Source organism: Fragaria vesca, linkage group LG2, assembly GCF_000184155.1.
Source record: "Fragaria vesca subsp. vesca linkage group LG2, FraVesHawaii_1.0, whole genome shotgun sequence".
Lineage (NCBI taxonomy): Eukaryota > Viridiplantae > Streptophyta > Magnoliopsida > Rosales > Rosaceae > Fragaria > Fragaria vesca.
Genome location: NC_020492.1, coordinates 26,713,752 through 26,731,858, shown reverse-complemented (window position 1 = coordinate 26,731,858; position 18,107 = coordinate 26,713,752). Strand labels below are relative to the sequence as shown.

The 18,107-nt window shown below is 37.1% G+C and overlaps 4 protein-coding genes across 4 annotated transcripts in view; 1 reads left to right on the top strand and 3 right to left on the bottom strand.

The window, feature by feature from the left end:
- The window catches only part of LOC101306201 (ankyrin repeat-containing protein At3g12360-like), a 3,298-nt gene extending 3,151 nt beyond the window's left edge, over positions 1 to 147 (bottom strand). Inside the window, exon 1 of the mRNA XM_004291545.1 lies at positions 24 to 147. The gene's annotated coding sequence lies outside the window, so the exon portion shown is untranslated. The remainder of the gene's footprint in view (positions 1 to 23) is intronic.
- A 4,763-nt stretch (positions 148 to 4,910) lies between these two features.
- Positions 4,911 to 7,293, bottom strand: LOC101305911 (ankyrin repeat-containing protein At5g02620-like). Its single transcript, XM_004291544.1, has 6 exons — positions 7,252 to 7,293; positions 6,996 to 7,164; positions 6,440 to 6,907; positions 6,217 to 6,363; positions 5,669 to 6,108; positions 4,911 to 5,552 (listed from the first exon to the last, which is right to left on the bottom strand). The coding sequence occupies exons 2-6, from the start codon at positions 7,135 to 7,137 to the stop codon at positions 4,938 to 4,940; spliced, it is 1,812 nt and encodes a 603-aa protein (XP_004291592.1). The 5' UTR covers positions 7,138 to 7,164; positions 7,252 to 7,293; the 3' UTR covers positions 4,911 to 4,937.
- A 798-nt stretch (positions 7,294 to 8,091) lies between these two features.
- LOC101305628 (40S ribosomal protein S25-2-like) lies at positions 8,092 to 10,404 on the bottom strand. The gene is made up of 4 exons (XM_004291543.1): positions 10,325 to 10,404; positions 10,113 to 10,187; positions 9,877 to 10,011; positions 8,092 to 8,534 (listed from the first exon to the last, which is right to left on the bottom strand). The coding sequence occupies exons 1-4, from the start codon at positions 10,325 to 10,327 to the stop codon at positions 8,421 to 8,423; spliced, it is 327 nt and encodes a 108-aa protein (XP_004291591.1). The 5' UTR covers positions 10,328 to 10,404; the 3' UTR covers positions 8,092 to 8,420.
- A 3,166-nt stretch (positions 10,405 to 13,570) lies between these two features.
- On the top strand, positions 13,571 to 15,826 carry LOC101302332 (uncharacterized protein At2g27730, mitochondrial-like). Its single transcript, XM_004293016.1, has 2 exons — positions 13,571 to 13,660; positions 15,611 to 15,826. Exons 1-2 carry the CDS (start codon positions 13,571 to 13,573, stop codon positions 15,824 to 15,826), a joined length of 306 nt encoding a protein of 101 aa, XP_004293064.1.
- The last annotated feature ends 2,281 nt before the right edge of the window (positions 15,827 to 18,107 follow it).

Here is an 18,107-nt window from a genome sequence, read left to right as displayed (position 1 = left end):
AGAGAGAGAGAGAGCGAGCTTACAGCTGATCTGAAATGGTGCTGAAGCAGAAGTAGTATCACTCTCCAAGCTAGCCTAGCTCTAGCAAAGCTCAGTTATGCTTAGTAAAAATCTGAAGCTCAAATATATAGGGGTCGGAAAGTAGTCATCGATCAACTGCAGGAAACTTTACAGTTAAATATGGATCGAGCTCGCTCAGGAAGACCAATCGTCTTACAGACTGTAGCCTAGCGGAAAGACTTTGAGACACGAATGGACCACTTCTGATCAACGACGTCTGAGAAAAATTAAAGCCGAAAGCGATATAATATCGATCACGCCAGTAGTGAAAATGAACTAGTACGTGGTAAGGTTAGGACAAAGTACGTGAAGTAATACAGAACCCCACATTCCCATGGAAAAACTATGATGAAACCTCTCAGGTGGAGGGACCCGCCACCACGACTATAAAGGACAGACGGTGTTTTAGTCACTGGCCGGCCAAGAAAGATCAGTAACTATACTCGACGACCAAATATATTATTCAAGTCTTCCCCTTCATTAGTTTCTAAAGGAAATTGAGAGGAAACTTCCTCGATCAATTTGGTGCCTTGAATCAATTCTGACCTTATCCTAATTTAGAAAAATATATATACGGCACTTGAAAGACCATACTTAGTTTTTTGTTCTGAAAGCAAGACGTAAAGCTTTATTGATCAATCAAAAATAAATAGGTAACAACACTCACTCTCTCTCGCAGAGTCGCGGGCTACATAAAAATGAGAAATATGACCTGAGGATCGGAAACTATCATCGATGGCCCTAGCCTGCTCGGATCGATCGATCAAGAGCTGTAGGTATCTTGTTCAGCTCTACCAACATATGCATGCACACGTACGTACACAATCAGGTAAATAATGAATCGAAATTTTTTGCTGGTAGATATGCATTAGGGCATTACATTCCTTTTCTTTTCTCTTGGCGTTCACAAAAAATATATATTACTGTATTTATATATAGAATTGTATTCAAACTGAGAAGGATACCGGGGATGAGGGGATCGACTAGCTTATGGGTGTGTACTAGTAAATACTCGAAATATTCATATTCATGAAACAATAATGGTCGATTTAATTTCTTTATGTCAACATGTTACATGATATATAACTTAAATACGGGTTAGGTTAACTAGATACATATTCAATTAGAAGGAAAGATAATGTCCTGTAGAATATGATGTTTCTAGATACATATATTGTTAGTGGGAGACTTCAGACTTGTGAGTCAAAGTCTTGAAACCCTAGCCTCTTACTTTCTTTTTGATACTCATCTTGTTTCTGGATCCAAATAATATCTTTGTGGAAAATTTTGTATGGCCCTAAAACGATTGAACGTTTTGGTTGGCGACGTACAAATTTTATTTCTGAATGTATTTTGCTAGAGGATTAATTATTGGTCGTCCTATACGTTCGCACATCCCTTTCTAGGCTTTGTTATTTTCTTCGATATATTCTTTTTTGTTCCTTCTGTATGCCTTCACTTTATGCCAATAACATATGTAGTCAAATTAGGACCATGTTTTTTTTTTTTTTTTTTTTTATTTATTTTAAACAGATGACAGGCTAGATGCTTAAACCTTTATTGAGTTTTATTTAAAAAGAAAAATAAAAGAATACAAAAGTAAGGAGGGGACATTAAGCCTAACAAGACGAGAAATTTTTAAGTGCTACGGGAGGACCACGTGGCAATCTGACGTGGTCCTACATTCCAATTAAATTTAGACATGTGGATTTTTTACAACTAAAATGTAAACTAATATTTTCAATTTTTTGTGAAATGACATTCATGGGTATTTAGTAAGTTCAACCTAGGGTTTAGGGTTTAGAGATTAGGGTTAGGGTTTAGGGTTTAGGGTTTAAGGGTCTAGGGATTAGGGTTTAGTATTTAAAAAACAACATAAAACCCAAAATGGTCTTTAACAAAATAGCTGAAATAATTTTTCATGAAGAAAATCCACATGTCTAAATTTGATTGGAAAGTAGGACCACGTCAGATTGCCACGTGGTCCTCCCGTAACACTGAAAAATTTCTCTAACAAGACTATATATTCTTTATCATTACCATATTGGTATTTTGTAATTCCCTATATAAAGAGTTCATATCAATGAATAAGATATAACTCTTTCACGATTCTCTCTACTCTCTATTCTCAAATCTCTCTTACTAAACTATTCTTGGCTTTCACTCGTGGCTAGCTACTACATATAGTCTGTCTGTCATGTCTGTTTTTCTTGGTAACTTTTTTCTAGAGTATACTACTCCCCTTCCCTCAAGGAATTCAAAATCGTTCTTGGTGGAGAATTCTTGCATTGCAAGCTGAATCTTTGGGGCTGATAAAGACTGATTCTGATTCTACATTGGTCACATTGAGGAAGAAGAGTAATAGGCCACTCGGTAGCACGAGCAAAGTGAGCGCCAAAGCCAGCTTCTAAGAAATTAGTTACTATGCCTCTACGCATCATAACCCCTAAGTTTGTTAAGGGGTGAGGCTAGCTAGCCTTAAGAACAAGGAGTTAGATTAATTTCTTTGTTTTTTACCTAGACATATATATGATGCATGAAAGACTATGTGTTTTTTTTTTTTTTTAGTTTCTGGGATTTTGCTTTGAGTACACTAACTAAGGTCCGCAGGCTCGTTGGAGATTATGTGTGATCGGTTTTAAACTGAGCACAGTACTTGTAATGAGGGTTCCCTGGTCCTTGCCATGTTGAGCAAGAAAATGAATCCAAAAACTAAACTAATGTCTATTTGCAACCAAAATCAATACTTGATTTCATAAGATATAGTAAAATCTTGGTTAAAAGTTATAAATGGTCCTCGTGGTTTGAGATCATGGTTATGTTTGTTATCGTGGTTTAAAAATAATTAATTTTAGTCCTCGTGTTTTATATATCGATTAGTCATAATCAAATGATAGCATTTTGTCTAACACCGTTAGTGAGGCACGCATGTGCGCGTCACATGTTGAGGCAATTTGTTTTTTTACTCTCAAAATACAATATAAAAAAAAGTACATAAATAATGAGAATAAAAAAGTCAAACCAAAAAATAATGAATGAAAATAACCAGAAATTCTAACACTCACCATCAGAATAAAGTTAATCAGTGGCATAATTTATCCCAGATATTTGCATTAGAACTCAACCGTTGGTGCGATTAAAACCATTCTTCATCTATCAAAGTGCAAAAATGGCATTAGATTTAAAATTTCATATGGCCTAGTTTGATTCTAGTATTCGATATTCTTCTTCTTCATCAATTTCATATATACAAAACTTTGGCAATTTGCTTTTTGTAAAATGGCCAAAAACTATTATGGGGAAGTGAAAGGAAGTGAGAATTAGGAAGATTTTTTTATCAATAAGACAAAGTAACAAGGTTAAGATGAAGAAAGAAATTCTTTTGATACGCCATGACAATTATGCCTAAAACAAGGTTTTGGGAGTTTTTCTTTATTCTTAGTAATTTGCTTTTTCATTTTCCTCATAATTTTGTTTAACTTTTATTTTTTCTGTTAGATAAAGAATGTATAAGACATAATTATCTCATTATATGATGTCGGCGTGAGAACCTCACTAATGGTGTTAGACGAAATGTTACAATTAGACTATGATTAGTCGATATATAAACCACGAGGACCAAAATTAATCATTTTTAAACCATAATGGCAAACATAACCATGACCCCAAATCATGAGGACTATTTATAACTTTTACCCTAACTTTTAACCTAAAATCCAAGAAAAATACCTTCAAGAGAGACCAATCATATGATGTTGAGCATGATTCAAGAGGTATAGAAGAGGTTGTGAGGGATCGTAGATATGGACTGGAGGAGTCGTTGTAGCAGAGTAGCTAGAGTAATTTGGGCTTCAATGGTTAATTTGCTATGCTATCTGTTTGATCACTTCATTTAAGATCAAATTGGCTCTTCTTTTTTTTTTTTGACAAAAGGACGACAATCCATTAATATCTGAAAGTAGGAGTACAACATAAATATGATCTGCCCTCTTGGGTACGAAAAACGTGAACCATGCTAAAACAACTCAAAAACTTAAGACCTAAGAACCTAGGAACCTAAGCTAATCTAAGCAATTTTAATGCCATAAACCATATACGAGGTCGACACAAAAACTTGCCTTGGTGGTAAAAGAACTAGGTAACCGGCCACTAAGACACAAGGAGGAAGGGACAAGTACTCAACCTATCATTATTTAACCACTTCCGGGACCCCTACGCAGAAAGGGTAGCCCCAGAGCATCAACACACCTAGTTAAAACCAAAGTCCCAACTAAGAAAATGCCCTAAACGACCCACAAACAGTCCCAGTCTAAAAACAAATAAATAAAATAAAAGGGTGCAGGCCCAAAACCCAAGCCCAAGACAGACCCAAAAATTGGACCCAACCCCAAGCCCAGTTCTCAGACCAACAACGAAAGAGAGCCAGTATCCGGCCCGACCCGGACCAAACCCTCGCCACCGTCGTGACCACCACCCCATATCAGCCCCGCCATTGTGAGTACCAACCTAGATCGAATCCAGACCACAACAGTAGATCAGATCCTATCTAGATACGGCGACATCGACACCCAAAACTTCGGCGCAGTCTCCTCCCTAGCCCATTCCGGCGATTAACCAGATCAAATCGGATCGAACCCAACCTTTGCCCCGATCTCCTTCACCCACTTCTCCTATCTAGCCACCGCAGCTTCCCGATCAAACGACGAGGCGTCGATCGAGGACCCGGCAATAAGAGATCGTGAATGATATCAAATTGTCTCTTGAATTCAGTACCTTAATGATAAATGTAATCCAAATTTATTAAAAATAAAATGCACTCCAACTAAAACAACTCCATTTCTCTAATATATGTACAAAAATACAGCTTTAATTGACTTCTAGTTGATCATATGTTTCCATGGCTGAAATAAAAGAGTTGAACAATATGTTGAAGAAAACATATCAGACAAGAGAGGAAAGTGCAGAAAAGCAAATAACGCCACGGGGACAAATGCAAATACAAATATAAGATTCGGCAACCATCCTAATCCATAGTGACAGTCTAAATAGAAGGTTGTACTAAAAGCTACCATCATGGATGCTATTGAGATGAAAAGTGATGTGAGTCCTATCATCAACTTCAATGGCAATGATCTGAGGAAATCACCTTCAGCATAACGTGATGTGAGGATGAACAAGAACATCAGTATTGAAGTTGAAGAGGAAACGAGTGCTACTCCATCTGCTATGGCAAAGAATAGGAAGGCGGTCTCTTTTAGAAAGTGTGGCTCTCCTGTATTATCAGATGTCCCACCAGGTACGCTAAATGCTGCCGAGAACACAACAGTAGCGATAAGAGCAGCAACAATCATACAAGAATTTGCAGTGTGCTTCATCCATGCTTCACCTTTGTGCAACAACTCTTCATGCTCACTTGTGAATAATTCCCGTGGTGTTTTTCCTTTCTGGTTTTTCATCCTTATAGAGGGAGGTTGTACAGTCTTTTTTACTTCCTGAAACATCAAACATATCAATACAATGCATGACAATTTAGCAAAGAAATTGAGAAATGTCAATTAAACTAGCGCTGGAATGAAATAATTGTAGGGTTAGTGGGAGAATGAAGTACCTCAAACCATACCAACTCTCGCTGCATTTGAAGCGCTGCTCCTGATACAAGGTTGAGTTGATTTGGAGGTGCTAATTTTGCAGCCATATGTAAGATGTTATTACTCTCATCATCAGTAAATGTCACTATGATATCCTTGATTGAGCCTATCTCATGCACTAGATTGAAGATACTTGCATGACGATGCAAAACAGCAACATGTATTATACTCCGATTTTTGTCATCAAGGTGCCATATTAAATCAGGATAAGACCTAATAAGCACTGCCAGGAACTCATAATTTCCTAATTCTGTAGCTTCGAACAATAATTTGGAAGGATGTTTGATTAGTCCCATCATATCATCATGATCACTTCTCAAGATTTCTGTCCAAAGGCATTCGACTAGTTGAAGGGCATCATCGACTTGTTTCAAGTTTCTATAGTATGAGAACTTCCAACCTGGGATAACTTGTGAATGGAAGGTTGAAAACCATAAGCCACAGGGTTCAAACTTCAAATGGACATGCAAAGAGGTAATGTAACTTTTTAATTAAAGGACCAACTCACATGAGTTGATGAGTCTACTCCACATTCCTGGACTTTGGCTGGTGAATTCTGAAGGCATTCTAGCCAAGATATGCAAAGCTGTTTCCTGTTTTACATCACGAGCCTTGGCTAATGCTTTGTTACTTATGAGCATCTTCGTTGCTAGGTCTGTTTAATTGTCAGGGAAATAGAAATTAGAAATCCAAACACTGTGAAGAATGAATAACTGTGTACTATATCTTACCATACAAACCATTATCAATACAGGTAAAAAACAACGATTGCTGGTCGGCTTCCTCCAACATTTCCTTGGTTGCAGAGTACAGGAAATCTGCCATTACAGATTGTCCCATCAAGGCAGCCATATAGAGTGGTGTCATTCCTTCACCACCTCGAATGGTTGGCAAATACCTGTTCTTCTTCATCATAATCTGTGCAATTTCAATACTTCCGGCTGCCGCAGCAATGCTGAAGGCCGTATTTCCTTCCATGTCTTCCAGTGCCAAGTCTTGTTCATCCATCATTTCGACCAGTTTCTCCACAAAGTGAACATGTCTTGCTCCGGCTGCAATGTGAAGGACAGTGTCCCCTCCTCTTGTTATGCTAGAAGTCAAAAATTCTGGATCGTTCTTCAAAATTCGTTCAGCAGCTTCCCAATTGCCTTTTAGTGCATACTTATTGAGTGGCACGCACTTATCAAGGTATGCGTCTCCTGTGTAAATTTTATCAAGGATAATTGATCAACTTCTGCACTTAACTAGTTGAATATTCATATATAAAAAGGAAGATTATGTACGTACTATTGTCGTTATCCAAAAAACGATGAGAAGGTATCGAGGGAATGTTGATGACAAAATGTGCAGTTGCTATTGGATCTCCATTTCCGGTGGCCATCAGTTGAATTCCAGGCAGTACAGAATTGTGTGCTGGTGGGATAGACATTGGTTCCTATTGAACAAAGGCCTCCAACTGCAGCCAAGAATATAAAAGTAAATAATCAATTACTGTCAGAAATTCTTTGAGAGAGCGAGAGAAAGAGAGAGAGGTTTTGCTTACAGTTGAGCAAAGTAACACTAGTGAAGCTAGTTTGCTCTTGCTAAGAGCATGTAGAACTAGGAAGGTGTGATATAGGCGTGTTGAGATTAGTCAGATGGTTATTGGATAGAGAATAATGGAGCTAAAGTGAGAGAGAGATGGCCCTCATCAACAGGCCAGGAAAGAAAGAAAGATTCGGTTTTTCTTAGTGACCTGACCAGTCATATAGAGCTAGAGTGAGATCAATTAACCTAAACAATAATACCTCATGTAATACGTACAAATAAAACAAAGAAGAACGTCGTCTTATTCCAGTCACTGGCTTCCCCACTAGTAAGAAGTTAAAAGAACCAGAAGACCAAGACCAAATGGCCCTCAATTATTAGTCGAAACGAAATTGCTTTGAAGCTTCGGTTTCCAATTTCTAATTTTATTTCATTGACAATATGATCAACAATCATAGATGCATGACTCATGCAGCTACGACTGCCCCCACAGAAATCCAGAGAATCCACGGACACAGATTGTGTTACCAAAATCCCAGATACTAGCCGCACGCGCGACTCTAGAAGACAATCTACCTAACGGAAAAGAGAACAGAGAACATTGCATGGGCAAAAACAAACCCTCGAGCTAGTTCGTAACATACTTACACTAGTGACCATAATTCTCATTCAGTCTTCCGAATAAGATGAATTCTCATCAACGAACTCGTATATGACCATATCATTTGGTATGATTTTTTATTCCATATCATACTTTGCACATGCCAGAAGTAGTGGAGAAATCGGACGAAAATTCGTTTTATCTTAGTATCACTTGGAACACAAAGCACTCATTCTTGAGATTATAAATGTTATAGCTAATCGGAGTTAAAGCCCTAGCAACTCCAACAGAACACATCCTTCAGTTTCGAACATGAGAAAACTTATAGCAAACAAATTAAACTTACAAGAAAACTCCATCAAACCGCTAATGTAAATATCACAGCAAACAAGCTTCCAAATAACATAAGATTCATATAAATCCAACTCTGTAGAAAAACAGACTGTCAACCAAAAAGAGAAATACTTGGTCATATGAACTTAAACAAAGCATACAATAGCTCATAAAGACAACAGTTTCCTAACATGACAAATATTAAGCATATGTTAAAAGTTTGTGCCTCCCATGAGAAAGACAACTTTTCTTTAGGTGTTGGTGGCTCTGGTGTAAATCTGCTGACTAGCATGGGCAGAAATCATCCTAATAGAACCCCTTGCCATCAAATCCTTAATAGCACGGCGTGCCAATGATCCATTAATCTGAAAATGAAGATGAAAACAAGGGGAAAATTAGAAATTAGTCAAGATATCAAGTCAAACTCTCTGGAATTCTCTATATACACAATCACATAAGAAGCAAAGATAAAGTGTAGTCATAACCTAAAACCACTGTAGTAATCAAGGGCAGACGGGGGTGATGAAACAATAAGTGTGCAAATATATTAAAAAAGACATGGGCAAAACCCGGTATTAAAGCTTCAGGTAGTTATGCTGCTCAAGAATATTCAGGGCAAGAAAAAGTAGGCTATTATCTCACTAGTTTTTAACAGGTGAGTGCATACAAATTTGAATTTTAATCTCCTTGCATTATGCCCCCACACGCTGGTCCTCAACAATCAATTCAGTTCGCCTAGACTCTACCTTGACGAAAAGTTGGACAGATACAGATGATGCAAAGCATATATGTTATGAACTATCTTGCAGAGCTCATACATACAAAAGAAAAGGAGGAAGCAAACTAAGGAAGGGGAAAAAAAAATCATGATCTACTGAACATAAACAGCAACTAAATTAAACTACACCTATACATAATTTGAAGTCCCACATCAAAACTTTGAAGTCGTAAGTGTTGGCTTATATGGAGCCTAAGACTAAAACATCAAATAGCTTCTGGCAGAGTACAATGAGGCAGGCTATAAACACAAATGGACTAGTTCGGTTGCTGAACTAAGAATGAAACATTCATCATATGCAACAAGTGCACTCTGAGAGTTTGAGTAGTCAAATTTCCTGGATGCAATTTTCAGTCACAAACGAATGTAATGTCAAATACAGCTTGTCCTAGATGTTTCAAAATAGCTCTAGGTCTCAAGAGTTTATAACTTCATTGTTTTTAAATAAGTATAATTTATATAAATACATTAATTCGGATTGTTGAAGGTAGCATAACACACCGCCTAATAATGGCCCCGATCATACCCAATGCTGTCGATTATCTATACTTAGGTGGAAGAAGAAGAAAGTAAATGAAATGCTGACAGCTACTAAACCATATTTTTCTCCAAGGACCTACCTATGCTACTACCAAGCCCACTGCTGCCAAGCAAGGGATGGCAAACCAAACCATCGCGAACAAGAAGCACACCAGCAGTTTGCGTTTCGTAATTATACTGTGTTTTTTGCACTTCAAATGACATTCAGTCAAATGTATACAGACTATAGCTAGGACTGACCCACTAGAACAGAGCAAATTTTAATTCTAGTGTGTAGATTCTTAATACTCACAATGCCCTTCTAAACTAAAAATCGAGTTCAACAAACTGTATAGAGCTAATTAACAATGCTAATAAAAAACAAAGCAGAGCCGAGAATCGGATCATACCCTCAGCCTGTCTGACAAGATAGAAGGAGTGATGAGCTTGAACTTGGGAGCTTCTGAGAGGAGCTTGTCATAAGTCCCCTGGTCGAACAACACCATGTTGTTCACCTTCTCCTTTTGCTTGCCCTTGCTCCACTTCTGTTAACGCATCTCAGACAAAACAGTACAAAACTACTTAAGCCCATCTTTCACATATCAAAACCCAAACCAGTTCAAAACTCCAGAGTTCAAAGCAGTACCTTCTTCTTCTGCTTGCCTCCGCCAGATTTCGCCGGCTTCGAGGACGGTGGGGGAGCCTTCTCCTTCTTGGGTGCCTGTAAAAAGAAGCAATGGAATTATAAATCTGCAAAACTATAACGAAATCGATACCCATTAGATCTTAGATGATTGAAAACGAAACATGGTTGCTTCGGAATCGTGGTATTGAAGAAATTGAGATGAGATGAATTACCATTTCGATGAGGGCGTAGGAGGATCTGTCCAGGCAGAGCGGGTGCGGCTAGGGTTTGGATAAGAGGCAAAACAAGGTTTGGGAAGAGAGACCAGGTCACCAGGGTTTTATATGGGGTTTTTTCCCGAATGTCGACAGGGTGTTATTTTAAAAAATAAAATAAAAAGAAAATTAATAATAAAAAATAGTAACAACTAAACAGAGTTCTTCGTCACAATAAAAATTTATTCATGTTGCGCTCGAACCTCAATTAGGTATGGACAGATTGGTGTGCACAACCAGTACCCTAGCCACCATTTGTAACGTTTTGATGGTGGCTCATGCGAGACAATTCTGAAAATGCATATGGGATACATCATGGTCTACATCGATCTCAATAGACATGCAATAGTCATCAAATGTTTTTGATCGAAGTCTCCAAATTGTCAACACTAATAGACTTAATAATAAGATAATCAGACTGGTGAGCCTTTAAACATATAATATGTGCAAAGAGTTTTGCAAATGCAGCATGTGGACAATAATGTGACATGTGACCAATATGTCGAAGCATCCACCAGACCATAAAGTACTTGGATGATTCGTGATGGATAGGTTCACAAATACCACCTTGTATCTTTTGTAAGAATGGAATGTTTTGTATCTTTAACATAAGAAAGGTCTCTGTCATATTATTACGAAAGAAAAGACTTTGCAAAATGAATGGTGTTCCTTTGAAATAGTCAATGAGGCGTAATGGGAGGGAGGTGCACATCTAGTGCTTCAGATGGCAATGACTGCATTATAACAGCATTAGGACCGGTTAATGGTTAACCGCATGTGATGCGCACGGCAGACTAGTACCCTATCTTGAAACACTGAATAATGTGTTAGTTGGATTTGTTAATGCTGGGTATCTCTCTGACTCGCATAAAGGACGTTCACAAACTGGTTATGTGTTCATGATTAGGAATACGGCGATATCTTGGAGATCAACCAAGCAAACTCTTGTTGCTACTTTCACGAATCATGCTGATATCTTGGGTTAAAAAAATGTGTTTGGCTTTGATCTATAGTGTCTCATATTCGAGAGTCTAGTGGATTAACATCTACTACAACTGAACCAACTTGCATCTATGAGGATAATGCGGCTTGCATTGAACGAATGAAGTTAGTTACATAAAGGGTGATAATACTAAACATATCTCACCGAAATTCTTCTATAATCAGCATCAACAACAATTTTTGAATATCCAAGTGAACCTGGTGAATTATGAGGATAGTATAGCAGATTTGTTCACCAAGTCTCTACCCAAATTTACTTTTGAGAAGCATGTGAAGAGTATTAGCCTGCGCCATTTATTTGAACTCCGAGATTAAGTTATTAATCAAGGGAAGTTGTTATGTAGACATTAGGGGGAGTTTACATCACATGTTATCTTTAATTGTAGTTGATGTGTTGTGCTCTTTTTCCCTTCGTCCAAATCTTTTGTTTTGCCCACGAGGTTTTTGTTTTACTTGACAAAATTTTTAATGAGGCAACATCTCATGCTATGTCGTATTAGGCACACAACACAAGAGAGAGTGTTTAAAGAAATTATTTTTCTGTCATTCTGTTATGTGTTTTGGCCTAATCGTTTCCTTACTAGAATATATTACAGTATTGATAAATGTTCTAGATCATTCAGGAGACTCTATGTAATGTTTATAAATAAGATTTTCTATCAATAAATGAGTAGATCGTTATTGTATTTTGTCTCCAACAACAATTTTAAACTAATTACAGATTTTGTTGTAACTGGACTAATTTTAACTACACTATTTGGGAAAAAAGTAAACTTATTGGGGCAAAGTTTATAGCCCTTTGCCACTCCAAATTTTCCTTCCAAGCCCAGATGCCCAAATTCATCTCTCTCTCTCTCTCTCTCTCTCTCTCTCTCTCTCTCTCTCTCTCTCTCTCTCTCTCTCTCTCTCTCTCTCTCTCTCTCTCTCTCTCTCTCTCTCTCTCTCTCTCTCTTTTTGAGTCTTTGTTGTAGCGTTTCTGAGGTAAAGATATTCTTCTCAGATATTCAGGGCTTCTAATCGATTTAGCTTCACAATTCGAATAAGTGACTTCACCACTGAATCTTGCGTTTTCGTCGCATCAGCTTTCGATGTGCATGAAATTTGAAGCTCAGTCACTCAATTTTTCTTTGTTTCTTCTAAGCTACTTTAGATATCTTCATGATTAGACTGTACTTTTGCGATTTTGTGTGTAATTTGTGTGCAGATTTTCCTCAAACGATGAGGTTGTGTGGTGAATCTGTTTTGAAGTAGTTAAAGTTTGTGAGCTTGCTTGTTTTGTTAGTTAGGGTTTATGCTTGTAGAGCTACCTTGATCTTGTTTTCTGTGTATTTTCGAGATTCGAATCGAGTACTTATGCATCAAGCAGGCTATGGAGTTTTGCTCCTTTTGTTTTCACTGCATTAAAGGCATTATCGATTCTCAGATATTCTTTGCTTTTTACTTCTAGTTGGATTTTGAGTCACAATTTGAATCAGTGAGTTCATCACACAGAATTTGTTGCATTCACTTTTAATGTGAATGAAATTTGAAGCCCAGTCATTCAATTCGTCGTTTTCTTTAAACTATTTTAATTCCCTTTGCTGCGTGTAATCATTATAGACTGTGGTTCGGTAATTTTCTTTGTACTTAAATGTATGTAAATTTTCTTGGAATGATGAGCCCGTGAAGTGAATCTGTTTAGAAGGAGTGAAAGTTTGTGAGCTTGCTTGTTAGGTTTTATACTAGTTAAGCTACCTTGATCGTGTTTTCTGTATATTTTGGAGATTCGAAATCGAGTAGTTATGCATTAGGCAGGCCATGGAGTTTTTTTTTTCTTCACTGCCATATTTTCTTTTTTAGGGATTTAAGGAGCTTGGACTACATGACGGTACTAATGTTTGTGGCAGGAGTGCAGGACCTACTATATCAAGTTAAAATGATGGATATGAAAAGTTGAATATGACTAAACAAAAACTATTATCAATTTAGAGGCTGTTCTTTAGTTCATTGGGCTTTGTTGTTGATTAATCAACTAGTTAAAGAGGTTTGGGTTGAATCGGAAGATCTATGTTTAAATTGTTGATTGTTATTGCTTCCCAAACACACTTTGTTGCTGTATTAGTGTTGACTAATTGATGTAACAATCACAACTTGTATGCGTTATAGTTTTCTAATCCACAATGACATTTTCAGGTTGGATAACTGATTCCAATGACATCAAGGATGGATGCAAGGTTTTTCTCTCGGAGGATGTCAAGTAGTGGAAAGATATTGAGCGAAGAGGAAAGAGCTGCAGAAAATGTTTATATCAAGGTACATTTTTGATCTTCTAATACATCCTCGTATGTTGGCCTTTGGAACTATTTGTTTGCTTACTTGCTGTGCTTATATTACGAATTCTTCTTGTGTTGTTGAACTATGGAGTTACTTGGAATATGGTGTTTAATTTAAAGTTTGCATGCAGTAGAAAACTTAAAATTAGATGCATTGATTCATTAGCATGGACATATATGGACTTATTCCTACGGCTTGTTAACCCTAAGAACCAGACTTGTTCCAAACGATAAACTATGGACTTTATGGTGGTTTTTGTTATGGTTAATTTACATGGCATTCATTAGCATTTTTGCTGCAGGTTATTATGTTTCCATCTTTTCTGGAGTCCTAGTTTGCATACCGATATTTCTTAATAACATTTTTTCTGTGTATATATATAATTAGTCTAGCATTTCTTAATAACATCTTTTATGTGTACATATATAAATATAAAATTAGTTTAGCATTTCTTAATAACAGTTCTGTCGATGCAATATAAAGTTTAAATTAGAGTTGTATTTGGAGCATAGCAATATGGAAGTCTTTGGACATTCTGATCATTTTTTTCTTTATGTGATAAGTTCCATTGAGTTTGGTGGATTACAACTGCATACAAAATCCTATGATTAAAGACATGATAACTAGTAATCATAATTCACAAGCCAACGATATGCTGTGGTTACAAACATTTATGATTACAATATTCTTGATCTGTATCCTGTGCCTGGTTGCGATGGCTTTTTGTCCTTGCGTCCATAAGAATTCAATGGTTCATATCTTTTAAACTATAATACATGCTTATCAATCACAAACATCTCTCCTTTTTTCTTTAATATATATTTTATTTCTTATTTTGCTTTATAATCCTCTAAAAAGGGGCATAATGTGATTGGAAGAAGTAGCTGTTTGTCTACTTCCTTCTCCCATCCTTTACCTCAAGCCCAACATCACTATCATCATTAGTCGTTACCCAAGGAAAGGAGTCTGGGCCTTGAAAACAGGAATCAACCTGAAACTTTGTAATCCAAATTGAGTTGTTAGTGTTGTCAGCAACAAAAGAAACCCCTAACCCTGTCAACATTAAAGGCGTTTACCTGTGCATTGTAAATTACTATTTGACAATGTATGAACCACAAGGCAGTAAAATATGGTTTGATGATTTTGTGTGGAACCATCACCTTTTCTCCTTTAAGCAGTTCAGTAGACTGTACTCAAGGTTTGAAAATATCTTGTTTATTAAAGTAAGAAGCATCTTGGATTCTCTTCTAGTTGTAGCATGTTCTTTTACAAGTGTGGTTAAACTTTGAATAAATGTGCAAGATATCTCTCAGCTTAGTGTTTCCATTGTTTGCTTCTTTGTCATATATTCAATGCAATCATGATAGATCCTCTGACTGTTTATGTTTACTGTTTCTTATTTTGCAGAAAACTGAGCAAGAGAAGTTTGCATGAAAGGTATGACCCCTCTGTAAATGTTTTTATATTTTGATACTTTAGGCAATGTTATATTGTCTTCAGAAGCCAAATTTCACCTCTTAGAAATTTTAAATACTTTTGAGGGCTTTGTTGAAGCATGAATCCTTTTTATATCTTGTGAACCACGGGAGCACCTTGCACCCAGAGGAACAAAACTCTATTTCCTTAATTTTTAGGTTGGTTTTAGCATTGTAGTCGCTGTGTAGCAATTTGGGGCTACCTAATTTGCTATTGTATGGGTCGCTCAATGAACTACTAGAGCTTATTTCTTATATTTATGGTGATATTTAGCATAGCTATACGTATCGCCGAAAAGCAAATTTTTTTTTTTTCTGTTGAAATAATCTATTCGAGCTTACATGTGATTCACAGTAGCTATTATGTAACCAAGCTTAAAAGAAAATTAAGAGATCTGGGTGCTAGTTTCTTCTCCCCCAAGTTTTTTTTGGCTGAATGACTCATTTGCTTCAGGGTCCTAAACCAGAAGACAAAGCAACTGCAGGCCCGGGGGAATCGATAACTGATGCCAAGCCAAGTGGCTCAAGCTCAGGTTCTGGAGCATCAACTGCCAAAGTATCAACTGACAAGTACATGAATTATGTTGTTGTCGCGGGTGTTGTGACTGCTTTTGCTATCCTGGCATGGTATATGAAGGGAAGTGAAAAGAAGATAGAAGTGCAGGACTGATGTTCAAGTATTTCATGTGGAACATTTGAACCATCAATTAGTATCACTCAGTTAGCATAGAAATAAAGCAAACTATGAACTCTTAATGTTTCTGTTCTAACTCGTGTATACTTTGTTGAGTTTTGAGGCACTGTTTCCATGTTAACCTTTCTTTTCCCTGCCCGCAATATACATAATGGAGGATACCTTTAGAGCACTCAATTTTGGAGTGAGTCTGTTATTTGTTATATTCTCCCTTGTTTAATAGTAGGTATCAAATGGTTCGCTAATTCTCTGAGCAGGTGAGAATGCATATATGGCTGAAGAGCCCTGTAATCCCAGTTTCATGCCCTTGTGAAGAGCACTAGAGTGCTTTGAGAATATGGGTTGATGAGACCATGAAGACATCTCATGTGGGGTGTTAGTGCTACACTCTCTCGGGCATGATATTAAGAGTATGTTTTTAATTTTATATTTTCTCTTTTTCCTCTTTTGAGAAGTGAGTAGTGAGTTCAACTTATATGTTCATAAAGTTTAATTGCATGTTTGATGACCACATTGTGGTGATGCTACCTGGAACCCTTTAAATAGTCTTGAACTGGGATGAGTGGGAACTGGTGCCTTCATGTTTCTTTGTTTTGAGGACGAGGGAAGCTGAACAAGGGGAATTTGAACTCTGGATGCTCTTCTGCTCATGAGCTGCAAGCTTCTCGAGCAAGCAAAAGGAAACTTTGGGGTGACTATACAAAACCCTTTGTATAAGGGCAGACATTTCGAACCCTAGGAAAACAAAAAAATACTGAGGACGAGGGAAGCTGAACAGGGGGAATTTGAACTCTGGATGCTCTTCTGCTCATGAGCTGCAAGCTTCTCGAGCAAGCAAAAGGAAACTTTGGGGCGACTGTACAAAACCCTTTGTATAAGGGCAGACATTTTGAACCCTAGGAAAACGAAAAAAAAGTTGAGGGATGGTGAGAGGCGAGGAAACAAGTAACCGTTAGCGCTCGTGCGGGCTGGCAGCACCACCTTCAAACCTCTCAGGGGTTTCTTACCATGGGAAATGACGCTCGAGGGAATGGTGTTTCTTTTTTTAACCTCTCGAGGGAAACACCAATAAAAGACCCCCACTACCTAAATTGTTTAGGTTTTGGAATAAACACGCGCCACTTCCTATCCCCACATCCGCAGGTGGCCTAGAGGCAAGAGAGCTCTAAATGAAGTACTCATTTCTTTACTTTTCTCCGATGTGGGACGCTGCCTTTCTACAACTCGCACAGTTTTTTCGACTTAGTGTTATGGAGAGGGCAGTAACAAAGCACGTAAGAATGAGCAGAAGAGCTAACAGGCAATTTACCTAGCTTGGCATAATTTCTTTGCAAATGTCACACCGAGTTCTGTTGGTACCCAACTTGGGAAGCTACTTGTGCTAGGATTTCTGGTGAGATATTTTACCAGTTTGGTGTTTGGAAGCTACTCTCATTGTGGCTGTAAAATGCTTTCCATCTATTCAATCATCAAATGACATATAACGAATCACACATCTTTGTATTCATTCAACTTATCACCTTCATTATTTGTTTAGAATAGTTACCAAAACATAAAAACAAAGGGCACGTTTATTAACTTGGAATGAAAATTATCATGAATCGGTGTCAACAACTATCGGTATCAACAAGAATCGGTATGAGAATATTTCATACCATGCTACTGTTTACTTACCATAAGGAATTAAAACAAGAATGAAACTAATTACGATTGATGTTGTTTACTTATCATATGGAATCAGAACTAAAACTAATTTGATTACTAAAATACCCCTACAAGAAATGAATATATATTTTTAGGGTTGGGTGATTTAGAAATATTATAACTATGTGAGGATATTTTGGGAAGAAAAAATTGATTCTATTACCTTAATTCTGATACCCATCTCCCCCCTTGGTGTCGAATAAGGGGTTTCATCAGGAATTGATTCCTGATAAGTAAGTGGGATCCACATCTATTCTAATACTTTGACATGTTAGTAAACGCCAGAATTCATCAATTTCGTAATCAATTACACCACTCTTAATTCCATTCCAAATTAATAAACATGCCTGAAGATCATCTCGTTTGCATTTCATTGCTACATATTAACAAATCTTCATTCCATTCATAAAAGGAACGATATCTGATATCTAAATCACAATCGAAAGTTATTCATCCTATATATAAACTAACCGAAAACCATTTTTCTTTTTGGTCTAGAAAACATTTAATCATTCATATGTTTCCTAAATGATATTAACCAAAGACATTTCTC

What these genes read in the sequence shown, in the direction of transcription:
- LOC101305628 (XM_004291543.1), bottom strand. An exon ending in GAGGCAAGCAGAAGAAGAAG is followed by an intron (nt 10,012 to 10,112) that starts GTACTGCTTTGA and finishes ATGCGTTAACAG; the next exon opens with AAGTGGAGCAAGGGCAAGCA. An exon ending in TCTTGTCAGACAGGCTGAGG is followed by an intron (nt 8,535 to 9,876) that starts GTATGATCCGAT and finishes CTTCATTTTCAG; the next exon opens with ATTAATGGATCATTGGCACG.
- LOC101305911 (XM_004291544.1), bottom strand. Translation starts at nt 7,137, where the DNA reads ATGTCTATCCCACCAGCACACAATTCTGTACTGCCTGGAATTCAACTG. An exon ending in GAGTAGACTCATCAACTCAT is followed by an intron (nt 6,109 to 6,216) that starts GTGAGTTGGTCC and finishes AAGTTATCCCAG; the next exon opens with GTTGGAAGTTCTCATACTAT. An exon ending in GAGAGTTGGTATGGTTTGAG is followed by an intron (nt 5,553 to 5,668) that starts GTACTTCATTCT and finishes TTGATGTTTCAG; the next exon opens with GAAGTAAAAAAGACTGTACA.
- LOC101302332 (XM_004293016.1), top strand. Translation starts at nt 13,571, where the DNA reads ATGGATGCAAGGTTTTTCTCTCGGAGGATGTCAAGTAGTGGAAAGATA. An exon ending in CAGAAAATGTTTATATCAAG is followed by an intron (nt 13,661 to 15,610) that starts GTACATTTTTGA and finishes CATTTGCTTCAG; the next exon opens with GGTCCTAAACCAGAAGACAA.